Raw genomic sequence first — 20,839 nt, 5'->3', positions numbered from 1 at the left:
TATATATATATATATATATATATATATATATATATATATATATATATATATATATATTTGTTTTATTTATTTTTTTATTAAACTATGGACAAGTTTAGTTCCTCTATTTTTTTTAAAACCATCATTCGTTTTTTTGACAGAGTTTTGCTTTATTTCGTAAACTCTATCAAACATTTGTATATTGTTGTGCAACGTAGTTGGGGCTCAACAGTAAAGCAAATGCAGCATGAAAAGGTCAAATTAACAAGTCGTCAATAAAATCATTGATTTTGTACCATTATTGAAATTGATTAACGTATCAATGTACCTTTTTTTCAAAATGAGAGTGATTGATTTGCTTAATCTACACTTTTGCATGCATACTTCGGTCATTAAAATAGATTAATCGCTAAGAACTCCTTTAATCGTCCTCGTTTCTATTGCGCCATTTCCGGGCAGGACCTGAATGCAGCATGTAGTTCACGCATCGGTCAGCTGACTCTGAGTTGTCACGTGACCTTTACAGGCAGAGGAGATCCCACGGAGCGGTGTGGGAATAACAAGCTGGTTCTCTTCAAATAAAAAAGCGACTCGGAGGTCCTCTGTCCGCGGTTTTGTTTCTCCCGAACACACGTCCAGCATGGCTTGGACTAAATACCAGCTGTTCCTTGCGGGACTCATGCTCACAACGGGCTCTCTCAACACACTATCCGCAAAGTGAGTACATTCATTTCTCTTCTTTCTTTTTTTTTACCACTGGTGTCATGTGTTTGTAGTTAAAGTTCATTTCACTGCGGGATAATTTGCTGGTACAGCAGAGTGCCGATGCTGTATCAAAAGAATGATTGTGAACTGTAACGTTAGCACTCATTAACTAGCTAATCATTCAGCTAATAATAGAGCTAGCTTGTTTGTTTGTTTTTGTTTCACAGTGTTTGCATGTTATCCACTTGTAGTTGTAGCTTCTATTGTAGCTATTAGCAGGTGACGTTATCGTGTTTAAATAACACGCTATCGTTAGCTTGTTAGCTTTGATATAAACATCCTTATCGAGCGTTGAGTGTGATGGGAAGCTACAGAAAGCGAATGTGTGAGCACGAGGACAAAACGTTTTAAACACTGTTCTTGACATGATAACAGTTCTGTCAGGAAGCAACTCATGATGGGATGTAAAGTCAAATGACTGACGCTATGCAAAAGTAAAAGCCTCTGTGTTTGCACAAGGATGCTATCATTAGCTGTCTGTGTTTAACACCCGTTTTGACTCAGTCATGTTCTGTCTGAGATTATGTAATAGCTGGCATGCAAGATGATTATTTTTATCAGCTGCATCTAATTATCACTTTCATTATCATTTGGTCCTAAAAACATCAGAAAACAGTACAAAGAAAAATGCAAATGGCATCTTGAAATGGCTTGTTTGATTCTACCAATATTCAATTAACGGTGATTTAAAACAGAGGAAAGCAGGAAATCGTCACATCTGAGAAGCAGGAAACAGTTCATGTGTGTCACACTCCCATGATAGATGACTTAAACAACGAATGGATGATCAGCATTAGTGACTGTTAGATTTCTTTAGATGAATCCACCATCATTTCAGCCCTGAAACGACTCCTCGTATATTTAACGAACTGAAACTCACAACTACTTTCATTATCAGTGAACCTGCTGATTATTTCTTTCATATAATTGATCTTTAAAACATCAGAAAAAAAGTGAAAATGAAAAGTGAAAATGTCTTTTAAAGTACTTGTTTTCATCAACCAACTGTCCAAAACTCATTATATATTTAATTTACAGTCATAGAAAACTGTAAAAATCTATTTTTTTTTTTTACGATAGCCATAAATCATTTGAGTTATCTAATACATTTAAGTCCTTTCTCGATCTTGTCACGATAGGAGGAGGTTTTCCATTTTTGGTGAAAGTAGACATTCAGCTTTTTTTTTTAAACTTCCCCAATAATCTGTGATGTCAGCTCCCTGCGGCCCGACGCACTTCTCTGTCCTTCTGTTGGTTTTTGTCAGCTAAACAAAACCTAAAAAAAAAAAATGATGCATGAATCACCGTGTGACTCCTAATGTCTCAGACCAAGCAAGCTGTGTCACGCTGCTCAGAGAAGAATCAGCAACTAACAGGTAGAGTTTCACCACAGTCACCTGACACCGGCCTCGCCTCAGCGCCGCCTGCCTCCCTCGCTGGGTTTAAAGAGATCAGATACAGCATGTAGAGTGATAGTTTTGGTGCAAGTTCCCTCTTTCCTTCCACGCGAACATGCACCACATTCACGATACTCAACCCAAACACAGTGACCGGGCGTAAACGGGAACAGTCGTGGCAGATTTGGATCAAGTTTCCTTCTCAAGACGTTGTTGCGTTTTTGAAGGAATCGCAGCGTCATCACCGTATTCCCTTGTCTTGCATTTTAAAGAAGACGTGACGCTCACATGCTGGTCATGCTTCCTCTGACAGTCTGGTGATGTTCACTGGGTTATGTAGATTTAAGCACTCATTAACTTTACAGCCAACTTCATCCAATCATGTTGCCTGACTGTCCTATATTCCATGTTGAGGGCGCAGTAAAACAAAATGTGCTCTCACTGCAGAAGTCTTCTTCAGTTATGAGGTGGTCGTCAGTCAAACGCAGGCGTGATATGAAAGAATTCAAAATGAGAAACTAAACAAAAAAAAAAAGCTCTTCTACACTCACAAAGTTATTGTCAATCATTTGGTTTCTTGTTTGTTCATAAAATGTCAGCAATAGTGGAAATTGCCGGTTGTGATTTCCCACAGCCTACGTGTGGCAAACCCCTTTCACATGTACCCGTTCTCTGTTGTATTTGGTCGTGTAAAATATCAACAATGAAGTTGTAATAACGGTTTCTTGTCTGACAGATGGGCCGACATGTTCTCTGCGAAGGGTTGCCATGGTGACCCCGAACATCAGTTTGCTCACCCGTTTGTACAGGTAAAGTAATGGACCGTGACAGTGTTGTGTAGCGACTTCTTTTTCCTGGATTCTGTCTCAAGTAGTGACCAAAGTGTGTCCGTAGTAGAGCTGGGCAGCATGGCCAAAGTCTACCGTCACCATACAGGTCATATCACCATACAGGTCATATCACCATACAGGTCATATCACCATACAGGTCACATCATCATACAGGTCATATCACCATACAGGTCATATCACCATACAGGTCACATCATCATACAGGTCATATCACCATACAGGTCATATCACCATACAGGTCATATCATCATACAGGTCATATCATCATACAGGTCACATCATCATACAGGTCACATCATCATACAGGTCACATCATCATACAGGTCACATCACCATACAGGTCACATCATCATACAGGTCATATCATCATACAGGTCACATCATCATACAGGTCACATCATCATACAGGTCATATCATCATACAGGTCATATCACCATACAGGTCATATCATCATACAGGTCACATCATCATACAGGTCACATCATCATACAGGTCATATCACCATACAGGTCATATCACCATACAGGTCATATCACCATACAGGTCATATCACCATACAGGTCACATCACCATACAGGTCACATCACCATACAGGTCACATCATCATACAGGTCACATCATCATACAGGTCATATCACCATACAGGTCATATCACCATACAGGTCACATCACCATACAGGTCATATCATCATACAGGTCATATCACCATACAGGTCACATCATCATACAGGTCACATCATCATACAGGTCACATCATCATACAGGTCATATCACCATACAGGTCACATCACCATACAGGTCATATCACCATACAGGTCATATCACCATACAGGTCACATCACCATACAGGTCACATACAGGTCATATCACCATACAGGTCACATCACCATACAGGTCACATCACCATACAGGTCACATCACCATACAGGTCACATCACCATGCAGGTCACATCGCCATACAGGTCACATCACCATACAGGTCACATCACCATACAGGTCACATCACCATACAGGTCACATCACCATACAGGTCATATCATACATATATATAGAGACTATATATAAATATATAGTCTCTATGGAATAACGACACGGTAACACCTGTTTTAGACTCCTGTGTGTATTAAACACACACTGATTATTTTCTCATTTTATTAAGCGTTTTAGTGCAAACTTAACATAAGTCTCAAGTGAAATAACAGAGAAAAATTTGAGGCAATTTAAAGGACATTTTAAACCTTTTTTTTTTTTATGTATCGATACTAGTCACAGACACATCGATGCACTATCACAGCCCTCATCACAATATCTCAATATATGATTTCATTGATACATTTTATTGAATAATCGCCCAGCCCTTGTCTGTAGCACAATTATCAAATTCTGTTAGTACAATAAACTGGCATAAAATACCTTTTTAAATACATTTAACTTTGGATTCTTTTATTGAATGGAAAATCTATTTTTATAGAAAAACTTGTTCATTATATATATATATATATATATATATATATATATATATATATATATATTTTATATATATATATTTTATATATATATATCATATATTTTATATATATATATATATATATATATATATATATATATTTATTATTTTGTATTATATATAATATATATATATATATATATATATATATTAATAATAATACAAAATAAATTATATATATATATATATTAATAATTTATTTTTTATTATTATTATTATTTTCTTTCAAAGTAAGATTTCACAAAATAAAATAGTTCCAGCCTCATTAACCACAGCCCACATTTATGTGTTTTCACTTAAAATAAGTGCAACATATTTAAAGACCTTCTTGAAAATGATGCATCTGAAATAAAACAATACGTTTCTTCAGTTTTCTGTAAAAAGTCAGTCAAATTGTCTCAAACTGCTGTTTCCGAAGAGTAAGTCCTGATTGGCCTCTTCTCTCTGCGTCTCCCTGTCCAGGCGGTGGGCATGTTTCTGGGCGAGCTCAGCTGCATCGTGGTCTTCTACATCTTACTTTGCCTCGACAGACGAAGCCCCGAGCCCAAGATGAACCCCGGCCAGAGCTTCAACCCTCTCCTCTTCTTCCCTCCCGCCATGTGTGACATGACGGCCACCTCCATCATGTATGTCGGTAAGTGACTTTTAGGAGCCTTTCTTCTGCTTAATCAGAAAGCTTTTCTTTACTGAGCGGCATGAGTTGTTTCTTCATGTGTCACTGAAAAGAGTGTGTTTCTTGAAAGAAGATCAACTTGTGTTATTTCTTCTCTATTTTTCTGCAGCTCTCAACATGACCAGCGCCTCCAGCTTCCAGATGCTGCGTGGAGCCGTCATCATCTTCACTGGTCTGCTCTCTGTGGCGTTCCTGGGGCGACGCCTGGTGCCCAGTCAGTGGCTCGGCATCCTCACCACCATCCTGGGCCTGGTGATAGTGGGCCTCTCGGACTTCTTCAGCGGGCACAAAGATGACACGCACAAACTCAGCGACATCATCACGGGTGAGGTGGATTTAAGATTTTTGGGGCTTTGTTATCCGCATCAATCCACGGTGTTTCAGGATAACAGCGACCCTTATTTGGTTAAATGTTTTCTAGTGATACAGTAGAGGATACTCAAACGAGCATCATGAAGGGATCAAAACTCCAGTTAACCTCAACCTCAGTTCCTAAAGGCGGTCAATTAAACAGCACGACTCTCTTCTGTCCTGCAGGAGACCTTCTGATCATCATGGCTCAGATCATCGTCTCTGTGCAGATGGTCCTGGAGGAAAAGTTTGTCTACAAACACGACGTCCATCCTCTTCGGGCCGTCGGTATCGAAGGTGCGGCAGTTTTCCCCATCTGCAGTTACACGCGACATTGTTTTAGGAACAGCGACAGGAACATTCTGACTTAAAGCTCATGAACCACCAATCAACGAAAAGACAGAGAAGTAGAAAGAGCCAAAGTCTTGAATTTCCAATGTTAACAGAAGTAAATATTAAGGATAGACTATCATTGTTTTCCAACCTTTTATTTAAGGGGAATATCTATGAGAGTATTGTAGAGATTTAAATATTCTTGTGACAGAAACAGGACTTTCTCCAGAGTTTGGTTAAATATATTTAAACCTAAATGTCTAAATTGTTAAAGCAGCATTAATCAATATCTGACATCAAATCAAATTACTTAATATGAAAAATGATCTCTTATAGCGATGAACCCACAGCTCTATGGAGCTTTTCAGCATCGTTTTAGTTTCACTGACGGCAGCTTTGCGCCGAAAAAACACATCAGGTGGCAGCGAAGTGCGGTTTTGCTTCAATATTTACATTTCGCTGCGGTCATGAGGCGGGTTCATGCTTTGCAGAACAAAAGTCAACATGTCACAGAAGCCTCTGGACTCTGTTTGCTGATTGTCTGCAGGTACTGTCGCTTCGCTGCAGAATTAAAACGTGCCGCTCGCAGCTCTCGTCACACTTCGAGTTGTTTTCGGGTCGCGACCCAAAACGAGGGGTTGCAAATATATTTAGTATTTGCAATATTGTCAACAGGAAAAGAAAGCGGTAAACAAATTTCTGCAGCTAAAGTTCAGCTTATTTTTTCAGATCATTTAATTTCTTCAAATACAGCATGGTAAATCAACTGGCCGCCGATGAAGTAGATGAAGGGCAGGACTTAATTTAGACTAGTTAAAAAGGTGTTGAGCTTCTGTTATAGGTCGTGTTTAATGCCGTTGTCTTATTTCCAGGTTTCTTTGGGTTCTTCGTCCTGTCGCTGCTTCTCATCCCGATGTATTTCATCCATGTTGGAGACTTCAGCGGCAACCCTCGGCAGGTCCTGGAGGACGCGCTGGACGCCTTCTGTCAGATCGGGCACAAGCCTCTCATCCTGTTGGCTCTGCTGGGCAACACGGTCAGCATCGCCTTCTTCAACTTCGCCGGGATCAGCGTCACTAAAGAGATCAGCGCCACCACCCGCATGGTGCTGGACAGCCTGCGTACGCTGGTCATCTGGGCGGTGAGCCTGGCGCTGGGCTGGGAGCAGTTCCAGGGCCTGCAGGTGCTGGGCTTCCTGGTGCTGCTGGTGGGCACGGCGCTCTACAACGGACTGCACCGCCCCCTGCTGGCAAGGATACTGTGCTGCACCGCGATGGTGAACACCGAGGAGGAGGAGGACAGCCCGGGGGAAAGGGAGAGGCTGCTGGGTGACGGCAGGGTGCAGAACGGCGACGAGGACTAAAGCCCGAGACGACCCCGGTCTACTGGGCCGTCCGTCAAAGACGCTGCACCTTTTCATGTGGCGATAGCCTCTTTTTTTAAATATGGCCTCAGATTTCAACTGACCTCACGCAATGTTTGTAATGTGTGTGATCGTGCAAGCTCTTTTAAAGGAGTAGTTTGGCACACAAGTAGTATCCTTCTTCTTCTTCTCTAACTCTGGGAAGAAAAGTAAAAAAAAAAAAAAGTTCCCAAATTGTTCAACTGTTCCTTCAGAGAAACAGAAGCCAGTCTGAAGGAGCGTTTGCATTACGATGCAGATGTTTTTAAAGGAATTCATTTGAGTTGGAAATGGAACATCTTTTGTAATAGCTATAATAGGTTTTAGCTTTTAAAACAATGCAGGATCACCTCCGCTCCTCCTGGCTTGATGTTTACTGAGGTGATGGAAGCTTCAAACAGTTCAAACTGATGGAAGAGACATCCGCACACTCAGATCTGTGCAGAGCTTCTATCAGTTTACACAAAAAAAACTTGAACTGACTCTTCTTCTTTTTATCACTGAAGCATCACAGGTTTATTAAACTTACTGCCGCACACGATGAAAATGAATCCTTTGAAGATTTATGCAAATTCCCTTGAATCAATGAGTCACGATGTTTCTGATAATGTTTTAAAAATGAGTTGGTTGGGGGGTTTTTTTTATGTTGCTGATTGTGCCAAAGTAATGCACAGTAAGAGACGGGTGTTACAGTAATTAAGCTGCAGAGTCTCAGTTTAGTTGAATACTGGATGTGTACAGAAAAGCAGCTTTTAAAAGAACATGTGTGTATATTTGCTGGTCTTAAATTTGAGTTTATTTGTTTTTACTGACGGACGCGTATCGAGACGCCTGAGCTCCCACACCGAGTGATTTGCAATTGTTATTGTAAATCCTGCTTCTCCTCTGTATCGTACACTAAGAAAGAAAAGGGAACTGTCATTAACTCACACTTGTTGAATGGTGTTTTAGCTTCTTTTTTTTTTTACTCAGGTCTGTGTTGGCCTGCTTGACTACTGTCGATTGATGTGATGACATGTAATGTAATGTAATGACAAAAAGAGGGATTAAAAAAAAAATACACTTCTCAAACAACCCACAAAGCCTGAGAAGAAGTTTGTGTCGCCATGATTAGATGCAATATTGTGTTTGTGGATCGACCGAAAGTTAATCTGCCACCATTTTTAACGATCAGTTTAATGTCAAATATTCTCTGTTTCCAGCTTCTGAAATGGGACGATTTGCTTCTTTTCTCCACTTTATAGTTTTGTAAATGTAATAGCTTTGTAATTTGATGTACTAAACGACTAATCTATTAATAGAAAAAATGATAAACATATTAACTGATAATGAAAAAACACGTTTGCTTCTTAATACAGTTCAGACGGAACCGTTTTTTCATCGGAGGACGATGCAAAAGACGGTAATGATATTTGATGATATAATAAACGCTATAAAACAATGTTTTTAAACGCATGTATGTTACATTTTCATAATTTTAAACTTGGAATAACTGGGTTTTTTTCGTTACAGCCCCACTGACTAAGATGAGCAATAAATATAGACACAATTGGGATGAAATGATGATGTTCAGCAGCAGAAAATACCAGCTCAGCTCAGCTCAGCTCAGCTCAGCTCAGCTCTGCTCAGCAAGCAGCCGGGTAAGAGTCCAGTGTCACCGGTCCCACACCAGCAGCTGACACCTGCCTTCACTTCCTGAGTCAACCCAACTTCCTCCCTGAAGACCGGTCTGGTGCTTTAATGGAGGTCAAAGGTTGAACACAGGAATCCCTCGAGAGCTACACACACACACACACACACACACACGACCCCTGTCCAGCTCCCGGAACACGGCGAAGGGAAACGTGTTAATTGACCAAATACACACGAGCACACTGATTGAGAAAGTAACGTCACTGCAGAACAACTCAAAGCAGCTGCAAGAAACTGACTTTGAAACAAAATCATAAATAGTCTGTTTGTATTTGATAGGCTGGTGTAAACGTGACTACATTGATTACAGACCAGGTTAAAATTAATATCGTACATGTGATATGTCACAATGTCAAATAAGCATTTAAATTCAATAATCAGTGGGTTGTTGGCTGTATAGAAGAGAACCATTGTGGTTCCTTGTTAATTTCTTAATCTTTTTTTATTTTTTTTATTTTTTTTATTTTGTTTGTTTTTTACTCTGTTTCTTTATGTTTTCAGCCCAAAATCAACGTGCACGGGCGAACAACACGTACACGCACACGCGTCACGTGTCACGGCTATACATGACATGACCGCTAGATGGCAGCATTGTGCTGGTAAGAAATGAAACGCAGCTCTTCGTGCGGCTGTTTGTGAATGAAAGACGTTACATGTTGTCTACAGTAATGTTATAGTTAAAAATCACAGTGGCATCATTATACATTGATGTAGGTAGATGTCTATGAATACAGTATGGGATTTGTTGTGAGCACGTGAGTTATGTTGAGAAAATATCGTCTACAATGTATACGTATTTTTCTTTTCGGAACCATTTTCATTGTATTTTACGTTTTAAAAAAGTCAATGTGTTCATATCAACACAGATGTGAAATACATTTCGTTATAGGGAAACGTGTTGTGCAGCTAGACACATGGGTCATGATCTACAGCCTCTGACATAAAACAATACATCTATTAAAATAAGTCAAAGCGGTACAGAAGACGCTCCTGGGACAGCATGGAAAAAAACAACTTTTCCAGTAGCTGTTTTCTGGGCAAATTTGTCCCGATGTGACCTGACCTCCCACGAGACAAAGTGACCTACTGTTAAGAACCCAGAGCAAAAAGAATAAGCCTGTGAAATGATGGATGGATGGATGGATGGATGGATGGATGGATAGATAGATAGATAGATAGATAGATAATGATGCTGTCTTGATTATAATGTATGTCGTGTTCGTCATGCACCTTCAGGTTTGCTGCTGGTGGATCGTATTGTTCCTCCGCTGCGGATGGATTTGGCGGAGATGTGAACCGTTAAAGCTGCAGGGTGAGTTGCTCGGCTCAGCATCAGACCAGCAGCCTGCATGACTGCTCCTAATTTATCACCTGAAACATTTACATACGAAGTCATTTTGAAAACATATCTGACATAATAGATGTTTCGTCGTTGTTGTTCTTGCAGCGGTTTATGCTCCTCGCGGCAGCTCGCCGCCCCGCAGGAGGAGCAGCAGCAGGCCTAATGGTTTGTTATTATGACCTTTTGTGTTTCCATTAGTCTCTCCTCCTGCAGCATTTAGCTCACAGCGCTGCTTACTGTGTGATTTAACCGTGTGTACGTTTGCACACTGGAGGCCGAAGATGGCCCTGAACCTGCCGCACGAGAGGCGATTTTAATCTGCTCTTATGTAAACGCGTGGTTGTTTTTTTTTTTTTGTTTTTGCTCAAAGGCACTGAGTCACCGTCATATAGTTAAAAGCTTCCATTAAACCAGCTCCTTTAGCTTGTTTACAGCGCAGGGCAGGCCGGGGTGAGTGTGATTAGTCTAGCACTCCAGCTAATGACCACTTCACGGTTTAAACTCCGACTGTGCAGAGCCAAGAGACAACACGCTACCACAAAAGGAAACGCAGGGCAGCAAATCACCGTCACCATTTTAATATGTCCACCTGCCATGGTGGATATTTTGAAGTTGAATTATCAATGGGCTGTAGCGGTGCAAAAGTGCGAGAATGTGAAAATGTAGCCTATTAAAACTAAAAGTACATATTATGCAGAATTGCCCATTTCAGAATAAAGTATAATAAAGTCTTATTTTATATAATAATCATAATTGATTTGTAGTGTAGATATAAGTTATAAATGTAGTGGAGTAAAAATACTCCCCTCTAAATTGTAGTGCAGTAGAAGTATAAAGTAGCAGACAATGAAAATACTAAAGTAAACTACAACTATACTCAAAGTTGTCCTGAACTAAATAAGACATGCAGTAATTGTTTCTGTGAATCCACATTGAGTGTAGTTTATTCACAGCCTGACTCTGATCAACACCAGATGTTTTCAATAGAAATCTACACGTATTAAAACTTGAAAATGCGTACAATGTATTCTTAAAGGCAGACAGTTGAGACCTAGATTTTGGGGTTGTCTTCGTGTCTCTGTGATCAGATTTGTTCAATCAGAAGGTCAATGTTAGCTCTGTGACTATTTTTACGTCTGCAGCTGCTGCAGTCGCTCAACATGAGCAGAAACAAAAGCAGCGGTGAAATGTAACTTACAATTGTGAGGAGTGTTCCATTTTAATGCACCTTCAACTTTGCTCCACTACATTTCAGAGGGAAATTACGTCTTTTTTTCAATATGTTTTTTTTTACTCCTTTACATTTTCTGTGACAGCTTACTTTCCACAGATTAACATTAGGCACTAACACACATATAAACTTGTAAAATCTATACAATACATTTTTTTTGGACTTGTGGCCTTTTACAGTAATTAAATTCTCAGATGGTTTTGTTTTAATGTAACAGTTTGAGGTGAAATCATCCCACATTTCACTTAAACAGAGCAAAGATGACAAAAAAATTCCAAAAAAAGTAGCAGAACTTTTGTTTTTTTTGTTCTTTCTCCTTCTATTAATCTCTCTGCGACCCTCAACATTTATCTTGATAAACCAGCTACATCAGTCACATGATGTCATCTCTAATCAGTAATGAGGCCATTTTTCTGCACAATGTACTTTTACTTTTGCAACCTCAAGTACAAGTATCTATACTTATGATATCATCACATAGTTTCAAATTCGACACAATGTGTGTCCATCGCTCCACTTGACATGAATTCATTTCACTCTCATGTTCTTTAATTACCTTTGTGTTGACTGTAGAAGTAGTTTGTTCCCATCAAAGGAGAACTTCTTGTAGAAATAAACCCAGAACAAGAAGAGAGAACATGTTGTCACTGGGGGGAGCTGCTCGTGCATTTACTGCCTTCACATGCTGTGAATGTTTTATGTAACTACAGTCACAACCGGATAATATGGAGAAAAACAATATGCATTTAATATGTGCTTGAGACAAGAGATCTCTAAATTGGTGTACTTTACTTGAGTACGACTATTATATGGTAATTCTACTCCATTTCAGGTCATTTTACAGCTTTAGTTTCTTTGTGAATTAAGATTTTACTTTTTCTGCACAGATATTTGCACACACACACACATATATATACATATATATATATATATATATATATATATAAAGCTTAAATATCACCTCTAATTTCTTATTTTATTTGTTTATTCAAATTGTTACGTATCTGTTTTGTTACCTCTTACCTAATATAATATGTGATGCATTGCTTCAGCTTAATATATACAAATAATGTCTTTAAAATCTTTTCCACTTTGAGCAAAATGCTACATATTAATGTGACAGTAATATTGATTAAATATACAATAAGTACAGTTTTGAATGCAGGACTTTTATTTGTAACAGAGTATTTTTACTTTGTGGTATTGCTACTTCCACTTAAGTAGAAGATTTGAATACTTGAACACTGGTGAGCAAAGATGAGATAAAGGAACAAAGTATGTTTCTAATTGTATTCAATGTTACTGCTCAGAACATAAAGACAGCAATGTTTCTACGAAATACACAAAGCAGATCTCAGGACCGTGTAGTCGCTTTCAGAGTCACATTCAACCTCCTAAATGCAAATAACAAATAATTTGGGTTCCTCTCCACCTCAGAGAGAGTTCAGTGTTTGAAATATATTGTCTGTATTCGGGATCCCATAAACGCGACAGTCTTGTTTTGACTTTAAACACATCCCTCAGTTCTTTTTTTTCCCCCCTTTCTGGAGATGATGGCAGGGAGCCATACAGAAGGCTGTGTACAATGGCCCAGGTCCCATTAAATCTGCGAAAGTTCCTTCCTGAGGCAAACATTGCCAGAAATAGTAATCTTGGCTTGGAGCTGGAGTCTTCCAGAGGGGGAGCAATAATTCTCAGTGTAATAATGGAAATCATTTAATTCTGTCCTGCAGCCTGTGATCCTGCAGGGCCTCGGTCCGAGGTGCTCATTCAGTCTTCCTTTGCCTGATAAGGCTTCCTGAAAAACACACAGTGAGCAATCAGCCCACAACAATGGGCTCCGTCAGATGCTTTAAACTGCAGGTAGTCGGCGGTGCACGGCAGCACGGCTTTGTTTTCTACACAGTGGGGCATGTGACTCATAAAAGCTTTGACTTTTCATTTTCATGTTGTTTGTTCAAGCTGCACGGCAGAGTGGAGAGCTGCTGCTGCCGCCTCTGAACTCATTAATCAGTTATTTAGCAGAATTTGTACTCATTGTTATCATGTTTTAACAGTAAAGCTGTTAGAATGGGAATTGATCTCACATATAATGTTTCTCACAAATATGTTTTGATCTCTAATAAAGGCTAGATGCTGACAGAGTCTAGCAGTGGTTTGTTTAAGTAAAAGTACAGTACAGCAATATAAAAATACTCCATTACAAGTAAAACTCTTGCAGTCAAAAGTACAGACTTATTAGCAAAGAAGAAGTACTCATTCTGCCGAAAAATCCTCTTCCACAGATATATTGTCGTATATGATATTATATGATTGTTAATACATCTTGTTGAGGTGGAGCTCCTTCTGAATACTTTATTCACTGCAGGTTGCATATATATATATATATATATATATGTTTGTTCTTATCATACTGTAGATGTGAGGTCACATCATCAATCTGGAGGGTCCTGAGATGATTATTATTAATGGAAATAAAAAATAAATCCTTGATTTTCTGCCAGATATGAGATAATTTGACCTCTTTGGGTGTTAATAGATGCATACTATAGAACTTCAGTGTGAAAATGGTTTCTTTAATTTTGAACAATTCACATACATGTTTTTTTTTTATGTAAAATCTTAGTATTAATGTTTCCCTCTGACATGCAGTGGAAATGTATAAAGTAGTGTCAAATGGAAATACTTAGAGTAATGTGCGACTATCTTGGAATTGTAGAAAACTGGATTATAATGTGTGACTGTGTTTATGTATGACGGCTGAATAAACACATGAGAATATGAGGTGAGCAACAACGTAATTAGAGGACAACAGCCGTTATGCAGGGACAATATTCCAACCACTTCAGAAAAAAAAACAATCACATTTTATGTTTAGGATTTTACGACTGAGTTTTCTATTGTTGAAGACAGATTCAAGTCTGCAGTGCTTGCAGTCTCTTAAACAGAGACAGGAGCCGCTGGCACTGGCTAAAATCCCACCTGCCATCATTTATACAGCTCCACTGAGGACTGGCTAGGAAAAGGGAAATAAAGGTGAATAATAGTATCCAGCAAGGCTCTGGCTGAAAAAGTCGTATTTCAGGTTTTACAGTTGATTCACTGGTCAAATGTCAACTTTTTTTAATATTCAATTATCTTGAACTTCAGTGAATTGTTACATGAGTTACAAAACTGCACTTTGTGCTGTAGGTTAATGTCTCTCCTCTTTAAGATACATAAAATCAAGTGGTGGGTGCAATAAAGCACACATGCATAAAACAAAGAAATACAAAAATATAACTTCATGAAACGATTTAATCAGATTGTATCAATATTACACAACTTCTGGAGCAAAACAAAAGGAGCTTCCTTCCTCCAAAGAGGTTGTTTTTTTTTGCACAAAAAGGTACAAATGTTTAAAGAAATAAAATGACGCGTGCTCCTCTGCTGTTTGTAAAATTGTACAACTTTGTTCTCGTGTGTTGTGTGGCATGCATGGGGGGGGGGGGGGGGGCACAAATACACACGGATTCAATTTCCAAAAACATATTTGTCTTTCGTTCGTGATTGCAAACAAGAAATTCTCACCTGAATTATGGATTTATGTCGTTCTGCAGCTGAACAGGTCTTTGGTCTATAGCCCCGTTCAGCCACAGAGCCCGAGTGTAAAGGCTGATCTGAGGCCTGTGTTGTTGTTTTTTTTGAACGCTTCCCACTGAAGAGCTCATCAGCACCTGAAATAACTCGAGGCGTGCTGCGTCTGCTACATCCTCTTCCCTGGATTGTTTTGACTGCATGATGGAGGGCAAACGTTAAATCTCTATTTCTAATTTTAACCCGGAAAAGTGTCACTCGAAAACAGCATGATAGCAGGCAGTCAGGGTCATCGGCGCTTCCGCCCGCATGAATCAAGACTTAAATGAATGCGGGCTTCAGAAGCCATTGTTTCAACACATGCGAGAGAAACAGGCGATCGGAGAGTTTGGGGGGGGGGGGGGGGGGGGAAACAGTATCACGGCACGACCGTAGGAGAGGGGGGGAGAAAGCGCGAGAGGTCATTTTAATTGACAGTTAGAAAAATAAAGAAAGTATATAAACCTGTTGTGATTACAAATGTTATTATTGCTCATATCAAAAATGTGTTGTTTTAAGCAAAGTAAGCCAAATGATAAATTAATTCACGTTCAGGCTGCAGGGGGGAAAGATATCATTAGCATTGATAAAATTTTAGTTCTAACATGTTATTGGCCAGAACCCAGCGCGTGAATCTTGAGGGGCCTTGCGGATGAAGTATCGCCTCTGAAGTTAATTGTGTTTTGGTTTTAGAGGGGAATCGGTTTCCTCTGTTTATTATGAGCATGGGGACGGATTTGCGTCACCGTGCAACTTGCAGGTCGAGATAAAGTTGCACAAATATTGAAAAGGGGAAGTTCTAACAGTCATTATAAAAGCGCCCCCCCTCTGCGCCGGAAGAAATAAGGATTTCTGCTGTATCCTAAAATACTAAAACAGGTTCTATTTCGGGGGCAAATCTAGCAGGAATATCCGCTCATTTAACACGAATCACAGCCCATCAAAAACAGGATGAGTGGCGCTAATAGAGCCTCTCCTGGACGCGGGGGTCACATGACTACACGTCGGTTTTGTTCAGTTCATTACTATTATTCCTATTTTATATAGTTGTGTGGCATGTTTTTCGATTTGATTTACTCATCTTTTTTTTTACAAGGCATGTGTATATTTTGTGTTTAAAACCGACAGTTTCTTTAAAAAAAATATTTCTAATCCATTGCATGTAATCTCGCCTCTGGAGTCAGATGTTATTTATTTACATTAAGAAAGAAAGAAATGAACACGAGAGGTAATGGGTATAATGTTTTTGGGTGCGGTGATGGGTGGGGGCTCTTTATAAGTGATCAATCCATCATCTCTGGATCAAAATTGCTCCGAAGTGTCCCCGGTCATGTGTGTGTGTGTGTGTGTGTGTGTGTGTGTGTGTGTGTGTGTGTGTGTGTGTGTGTGTGTGTGTGAGTGAGTTGGTTACACATCATCCTCATTTTGAAGGGCGTGATGTGAGCGACTGCAAACCCATCCATTGGCTCAGAAAGCGACCAATCAGTGTCAGCGGAGGAACTTCAGAGTTGAGCTGCAGGGCTTGGATTTCAGAGCTGGGAGAGCGATTTTGGCACTGACACAAAGTGGACGGTCATCTATCCCCCCTTTAAACGCCATATCTGCTTTTTTTTTTTTACATGCCTGTCCGTTTATACCCTCTTCAGAGAAACAATAAGACGCATTAGAGGCTACGGGATGTACACGGCAGGGCTCAACCCGTTTTACGCGTCAAACTTTAGCCTCTGGTCTGCGTACTGCGCGGGGGGCTTCGCTGTGGATACGATGAAGAAACCCTCGTTTTGCATCGCAGACATTTTGCAGGCGGGAGATGCGGAGAACATCCCCGGATCTTCGGCGCTCATGGTGCATATGGGACACCACCACCACCGCGCGCAGCACGGCCACTCCGGCGGCTCGCCGCTGCGCCCTTCTCCCGTCGCGCCCGAGCCGTACGGCGCGAGGGTGAGTCCGGCGTCTCCTTACAACAGACACGGACTACAGCTAACATCAGTCTCCAGAACTGCGTTTAACTCCCAACAAGCCCCCGCGCCTTCAAGCAAGGACCTCAAATTCGGAATTGATCGGATATTGTCGACAGACTTTGATCAGAGAGGCAAAGAAAAGTCGTCTTTAAGAGGTGAGAGAAGAGATTTTTTATTACACACTGAATTTCCAAACAGATATGTGGTGTTTATAGAGAAGCTTTTATGTCATGTCAGATAAACAAAACAAATACAGAGGGATGTGTTTTATGGCCTGAAAGTTATGTTTTAATGATACGTTTAACAACCACGAGACAAAATCATGTAAACTTTAGAAACAACAAACTGGAAGCAACTTTTGTAAAGTGAGAACCAGTTGATAACAGACTTGTTCACAGAGCAGCAAGAGCCCAAATAGCCTCATAACATGCACTTTATGGAACCCTGTGGGGAAATCCTCTGCTCTCTTGCCCCCTAACCAGAGAGGTCAGAGGTCATGATCAGCTACAAACAGATGGAAGTTTGCTCAAAGACACTTTAGCTGTCACACTTAAACCCAGGCTTTGACTTTGTCTGATGGTCTCTCTAAATACTAGACCATCTTGCCCCCCCAGGTTGCCAGTGTGACTATTTGTTTCCTGACTGAAGCCCATCATCTCTCGCTCTGTAACAGATCTCACATCCATCGTTAGCTCGAACCGTCAGTCAGGGATCCACATCCCCATTCAGCCTCCGGCCAGCCAGTACTTCTCCTGCATAGACCCCGGGATGAGCGACGCGTCCTCCATGATGAGTTCACTAGGCAGCAGCAGCAGCAGGCATTCAGGCCAGCATCAGTTTCAGGACACCTTCCCAGGTAGTCACCACATGTAGGACTGTAACAGACAGGAAACTGGCCCGTCCAGCTCTCCGTTTGGAGGTGTGAGACACCTGCAGTGAATGTTCCTTTGGTTTCTGTTCTCTTATTCTACCTTCAACCTCATGTCGTCCTCGTGTCTTTTAGGTCCGTATGCTGTCCTCACTAAAGACACGATGCCTCAGACGTACAAGAGGAAAAGGTCGTGGTCGAGGGCAGTGTTTTCAAACCTGCAGAGGAAAGGGCTGGAGAAGAGGTTTGAGATACAGAAGTATGTCACCAAGCCGGACAGAAAGCAGCTAGCTGCGATGCTCGGGCTGACAGACGCTCAGGTAAGAAGCAGTGTTGACTAAACACGAGGTTTACCTGCGCAGGTCTTATCTTTGGATTACCTCATGCATGAATGATTCATACAAGGCTTATCATCTTTAGCATGAACCATACAGACAGAAAAAAGGTTTTCAGAAACAGACAAAGAGGTTGTTGATGAAGACAGGCCTTCAAGATAAATGAGCAAGATAAGTTTCCTTTCATTTTTTGGGGGGAAATAGATTATCAAATAAGAGATTATTATTATTTTTATTTTACTGTCAGTTTATTTGATGGTTATATTTTAATGTTTTGTATATGTTTGGTTTTGATGTCATTTCATTGTTGGATGCCATGGTTATGTTGCAGCTGTATTATTTACTGTATGATAGTGCAATTTCCTGATTATATGTATTTTCTGCATCCCAATGAACAATAAAACAATAAGACCACATGGGCAGTAGTCAGGATTTTATAATTACTGAGAGGTCATGAGCCTCTTTACTCCCCCTTAGAAAAATGTGACCAGACCAAATAATTAGTTTGCTTCTTATTGTTTGAACTTTGTCATATTTAATAATTCTGTTGTTTATAAATTACATTTTCTGTATACTCTTAATTCCCTCACATGGCATGCCAGGTCTAAATGCTGCTGTCTTCGCTCTTACAGGTTTTAAAAATACTTGACACCGCCTATAACATACCCACTATAGCCACAGGGTGCTGAAACTACAAATTCCCAGAAACACTGCAGTGAACAAGGACCCGAGTGTCCTAAGTGGTGGCTCTGGCCGCCCTGACCAACCAATGAAATGATATACAATTAAAAAAGCGTGCTTCCATATTTGAGGGATGGTTGCAGTCACATTCTATCACGCATAAGCCTGAAGGATCCAGAGAAGATCGTAGTTTTCACTTCAATGTTTGCGACCTGCGTTCCTCATTCAACTCAACACACAATAACTTTACATTTAATTAAAATGAATTGTTAAGAATGGCTGACTAAAGACAGAAGAGCTCCAAGGCCTCAAATTGAAGTTGGCAACCTGATTGGCTGAGCAACGTTCCAGTGACATTTGATCTTGAGCAACACAGTTGTTGTTTACATTTCATCACACTTAAACTCACCCAGCAACATGTCAACATTAATGAAAGGTGACACAGATTATCTCATTTTATTACGCTTTCTCTCTAATATTACATTTTAAATTGTGTATTATTATACACATAGCGAAATGTGAGTGTTTAATAATATAGTTTGCACTATTTTTACACTTATGCAGCGGCCTAGTCTTCCTCATCAGAAAGGACAGGAAGGAGTAGGAAAAATAGAAAAACTATATATAAGATTTAAAATAATTTGACGTCTACTTCCTAAATGATATTCCTTATGCCTCTGCTCAAGTTTTACCTGGACATTCTAGGAACATGTTAAATAAATAAATGGACTGTGCAAACAGGCTGCAATGATATGTCACTGAATTACACACAGAAACACTCTGACCTAACAGTGTCTCTGCGTGTGTTTCCAGGTGAAGGTGTGGTTCCAGAACAGACGCATGAAGTGGAGACACTCCAAAGAGGCGCAGGCTCAGAAGGACAAGGAGAAGGAGCAGCCGGACAAGAGCGCGTCTGAGTCCGGAAGCAGGGAGCACAAAGAGCCGGCGGAGGAGTCCGAGTGTGAGAGCGAGGGACGGAGCGAGTGCGAGTCCGACGAGGCTCCGGAGGAAAACTCTGACGGACATGTGGACGTTTCTGAACAAGCGAACCAAACCAGCGTGATCATGAGCGGGAGCAGCGGGAGCAGCGGGCCGGTGAGCTGCGCGGAGGCGGCGGCCACAGCCACAGCCACAGAGGCCTCTCAGATACTGATATGAAGGCTTTAGCTTATGAACAATACGTTTTTTATTATTATTTCTTTTTGATAGAAGAACGACAGTGATGTTAAAACACACCTGGAGTGTCAATTTAATAACACTATGAGACATTTGCAACGTAAAGCCAGGCCTGTACCTGTCTAATTCCTGGGAACAAGTGGAGCAACAAGACAGTAGGCCCAATTATTTGTTCAATACGACATTTTATTTTAGCCCAGATACAAGGAATATAGTCCAAATTAATGTGTTCATTTGAATAAGGTTCTCTTTCAGCCCCTAACGACACAAAATCATCTATTTAAAAATTAAAAAAATCGGACTTCCGGTCACCTCCAGTGTCTCCTTACTGTCGTTTTCCTCCCAAGAGCTTCGTGTGCGTCATGTTTTTTTTCTCATCAGAAGGAAATAATGCGGTTGTGAATTACATTTGTAGGTTCTGAACCACTCGTTTCACGTGATAAATGACATTTCAGAACATCACAGCAGTGTTCATGTATTACTTGTTTTGTCTGGATATATAGTTGTGCTATTTTGTTAATAATAATTTGCACTGAAAATATTGTAAATAAAATGTTTCTTACTTTGAAAAATTGGATTACGAATTATTTTTATAATTATAGTTTAATTTAAGGAATTTACAAATGACTCACTTATCAGAAGTCAGTCAATTATTTGTTCAGTTTAATTTTGCTAT

At 40.1% G+C, this 20,839-nt stretch overlaps 2 protein-coding genes across 3 annotated transcripts; both read left to right on the top strand.

Moving 5' to 3' along the window:
• Nucleotides 1-495: 495 nt before the first annotated feature.
• Nucleotides 496-8,287, top strand: slc35f6 (solute carrier family 35 member F6). The gene is made up of 6 exons (XM_068737367.1): nucleotides 496-696; nucleotides 2,878-2,950; nucleotides 4,963-5,134; nucleotides 5,283-5,498; nucleotides 5,711-5,821; nucleotides 6,730-8,287. The coding sequence occupies exons 1-6, from the start codon at nucleotides 620-622 to the stop codon at nucleotides 7,218-7,220; spliced, it is 1,140 nt and encodes a 379-aa protein (XP_068593468.1). The 5' UTR covers nucleotides 496-619; the 3' UTR covers nucleotides 7,221-8,287.
• Nucleotides 8,288-16,688: 8,401 nt separating this feature from the next.
• On the top strand, nucleotides 16,689-20,622 carry hlx1 (H2.0-like homeo box 1 (Drosophila)). Of its 2 annotated transcripts, XM_068737380.1 has the most exons (4): nucleotides 16,689-17,258; nucleotides 17,777-17,959; nucleotides 18,107-18,291; nucleotides 19,801-20,622. In XM_068737380.1, exons 1-4 carry the CDS (start codon nucleotides 16,817-16,819, stop codon nucleotides 20,143-20,145), a joined length of 1,155 nt encoding a protein of 384 aa, XP_068593481.1. In that variant the 5' UTR covers nucleotides 16,689-16,816; the 3' UTR covers nucleotides 20,146-20,622. The 2 variants fall into 2 exon arrangements, with proteins under 2 accessions (XP_068593481.1, XP_068593482.1); XM_068737381.1 differs by lacking the exon at nucleotides 17,777-17,959.
• The last annotated feature ends 217 nt before the right edge of the window (nucleotides 20,623-20,839 follow it).

This window comes from Cebidichthys violaceus, unplaced genomic scaffold, assembly GCF_023349555.1.
Source record: "Cebidichthys violaceus isolate CVI_PGR_0920_01 unplaced genomic scaffold, fCebVio1.0.p SCAF_78, whole genome shotgun sequence".
Taxonomy (NCBI): domain Eukaryota; kingdom Metazoa; phylum Chordata; class Actinopteri; order Perciformes; family Stichaeidae; genus Cebidichthys; species Cebidichthys violaceus.
Note: the sequence above shows the minus strand (reverse complement) of the source record. Positions and strands in the feature narration are given on the sequence as shown.

Bases quoted from the DNA above. Each gene is read 5' to 3' on its own strand.
- slc35f6 (XM_068737367.1), top strand. From the start codon at position 620: ATGGCTTGGACTAAATACCAGCTGTTCCTTGCGGGACTCATGCTCACA. The intron at 697-2,877 runs GTGAGTACATTC...CTTGTCTGACAG, and splicing joins CTCAACACACTATCCGCAAA to ATGGGCCGACATGTTCTCTG. The intron at 5,822-6,729 runs GTGCGGCAGTTT...TCTTATTTCCAG, and splicing joins TCGGGCCGTCGGTATCGAAG to GTTTCTTTGGGTTCTTCGTC.
- hlx1 (XM_068737380.1), top strand. From the start codon at position 16,817: ATGTACACGGCAGGGCTCAACCCGTTTTACGCGTCAAACTTTAGCCTC. The intron at 17,259-17,776 runs GTGAGAGAAGAG...GCTCTGTAACAG, and splicing joins AGAAAAGTCGTCTTTAAGAG to ATCTCACATCCATCGTTAGC. The intron at 18,292-19,800 runs GTAAGAAGCAGT...GTGTGTTTCCAG, and splicing joins TCGGGCTGACAGACGCTCAG to GTGAAGGTGTGGTTCCAGAA.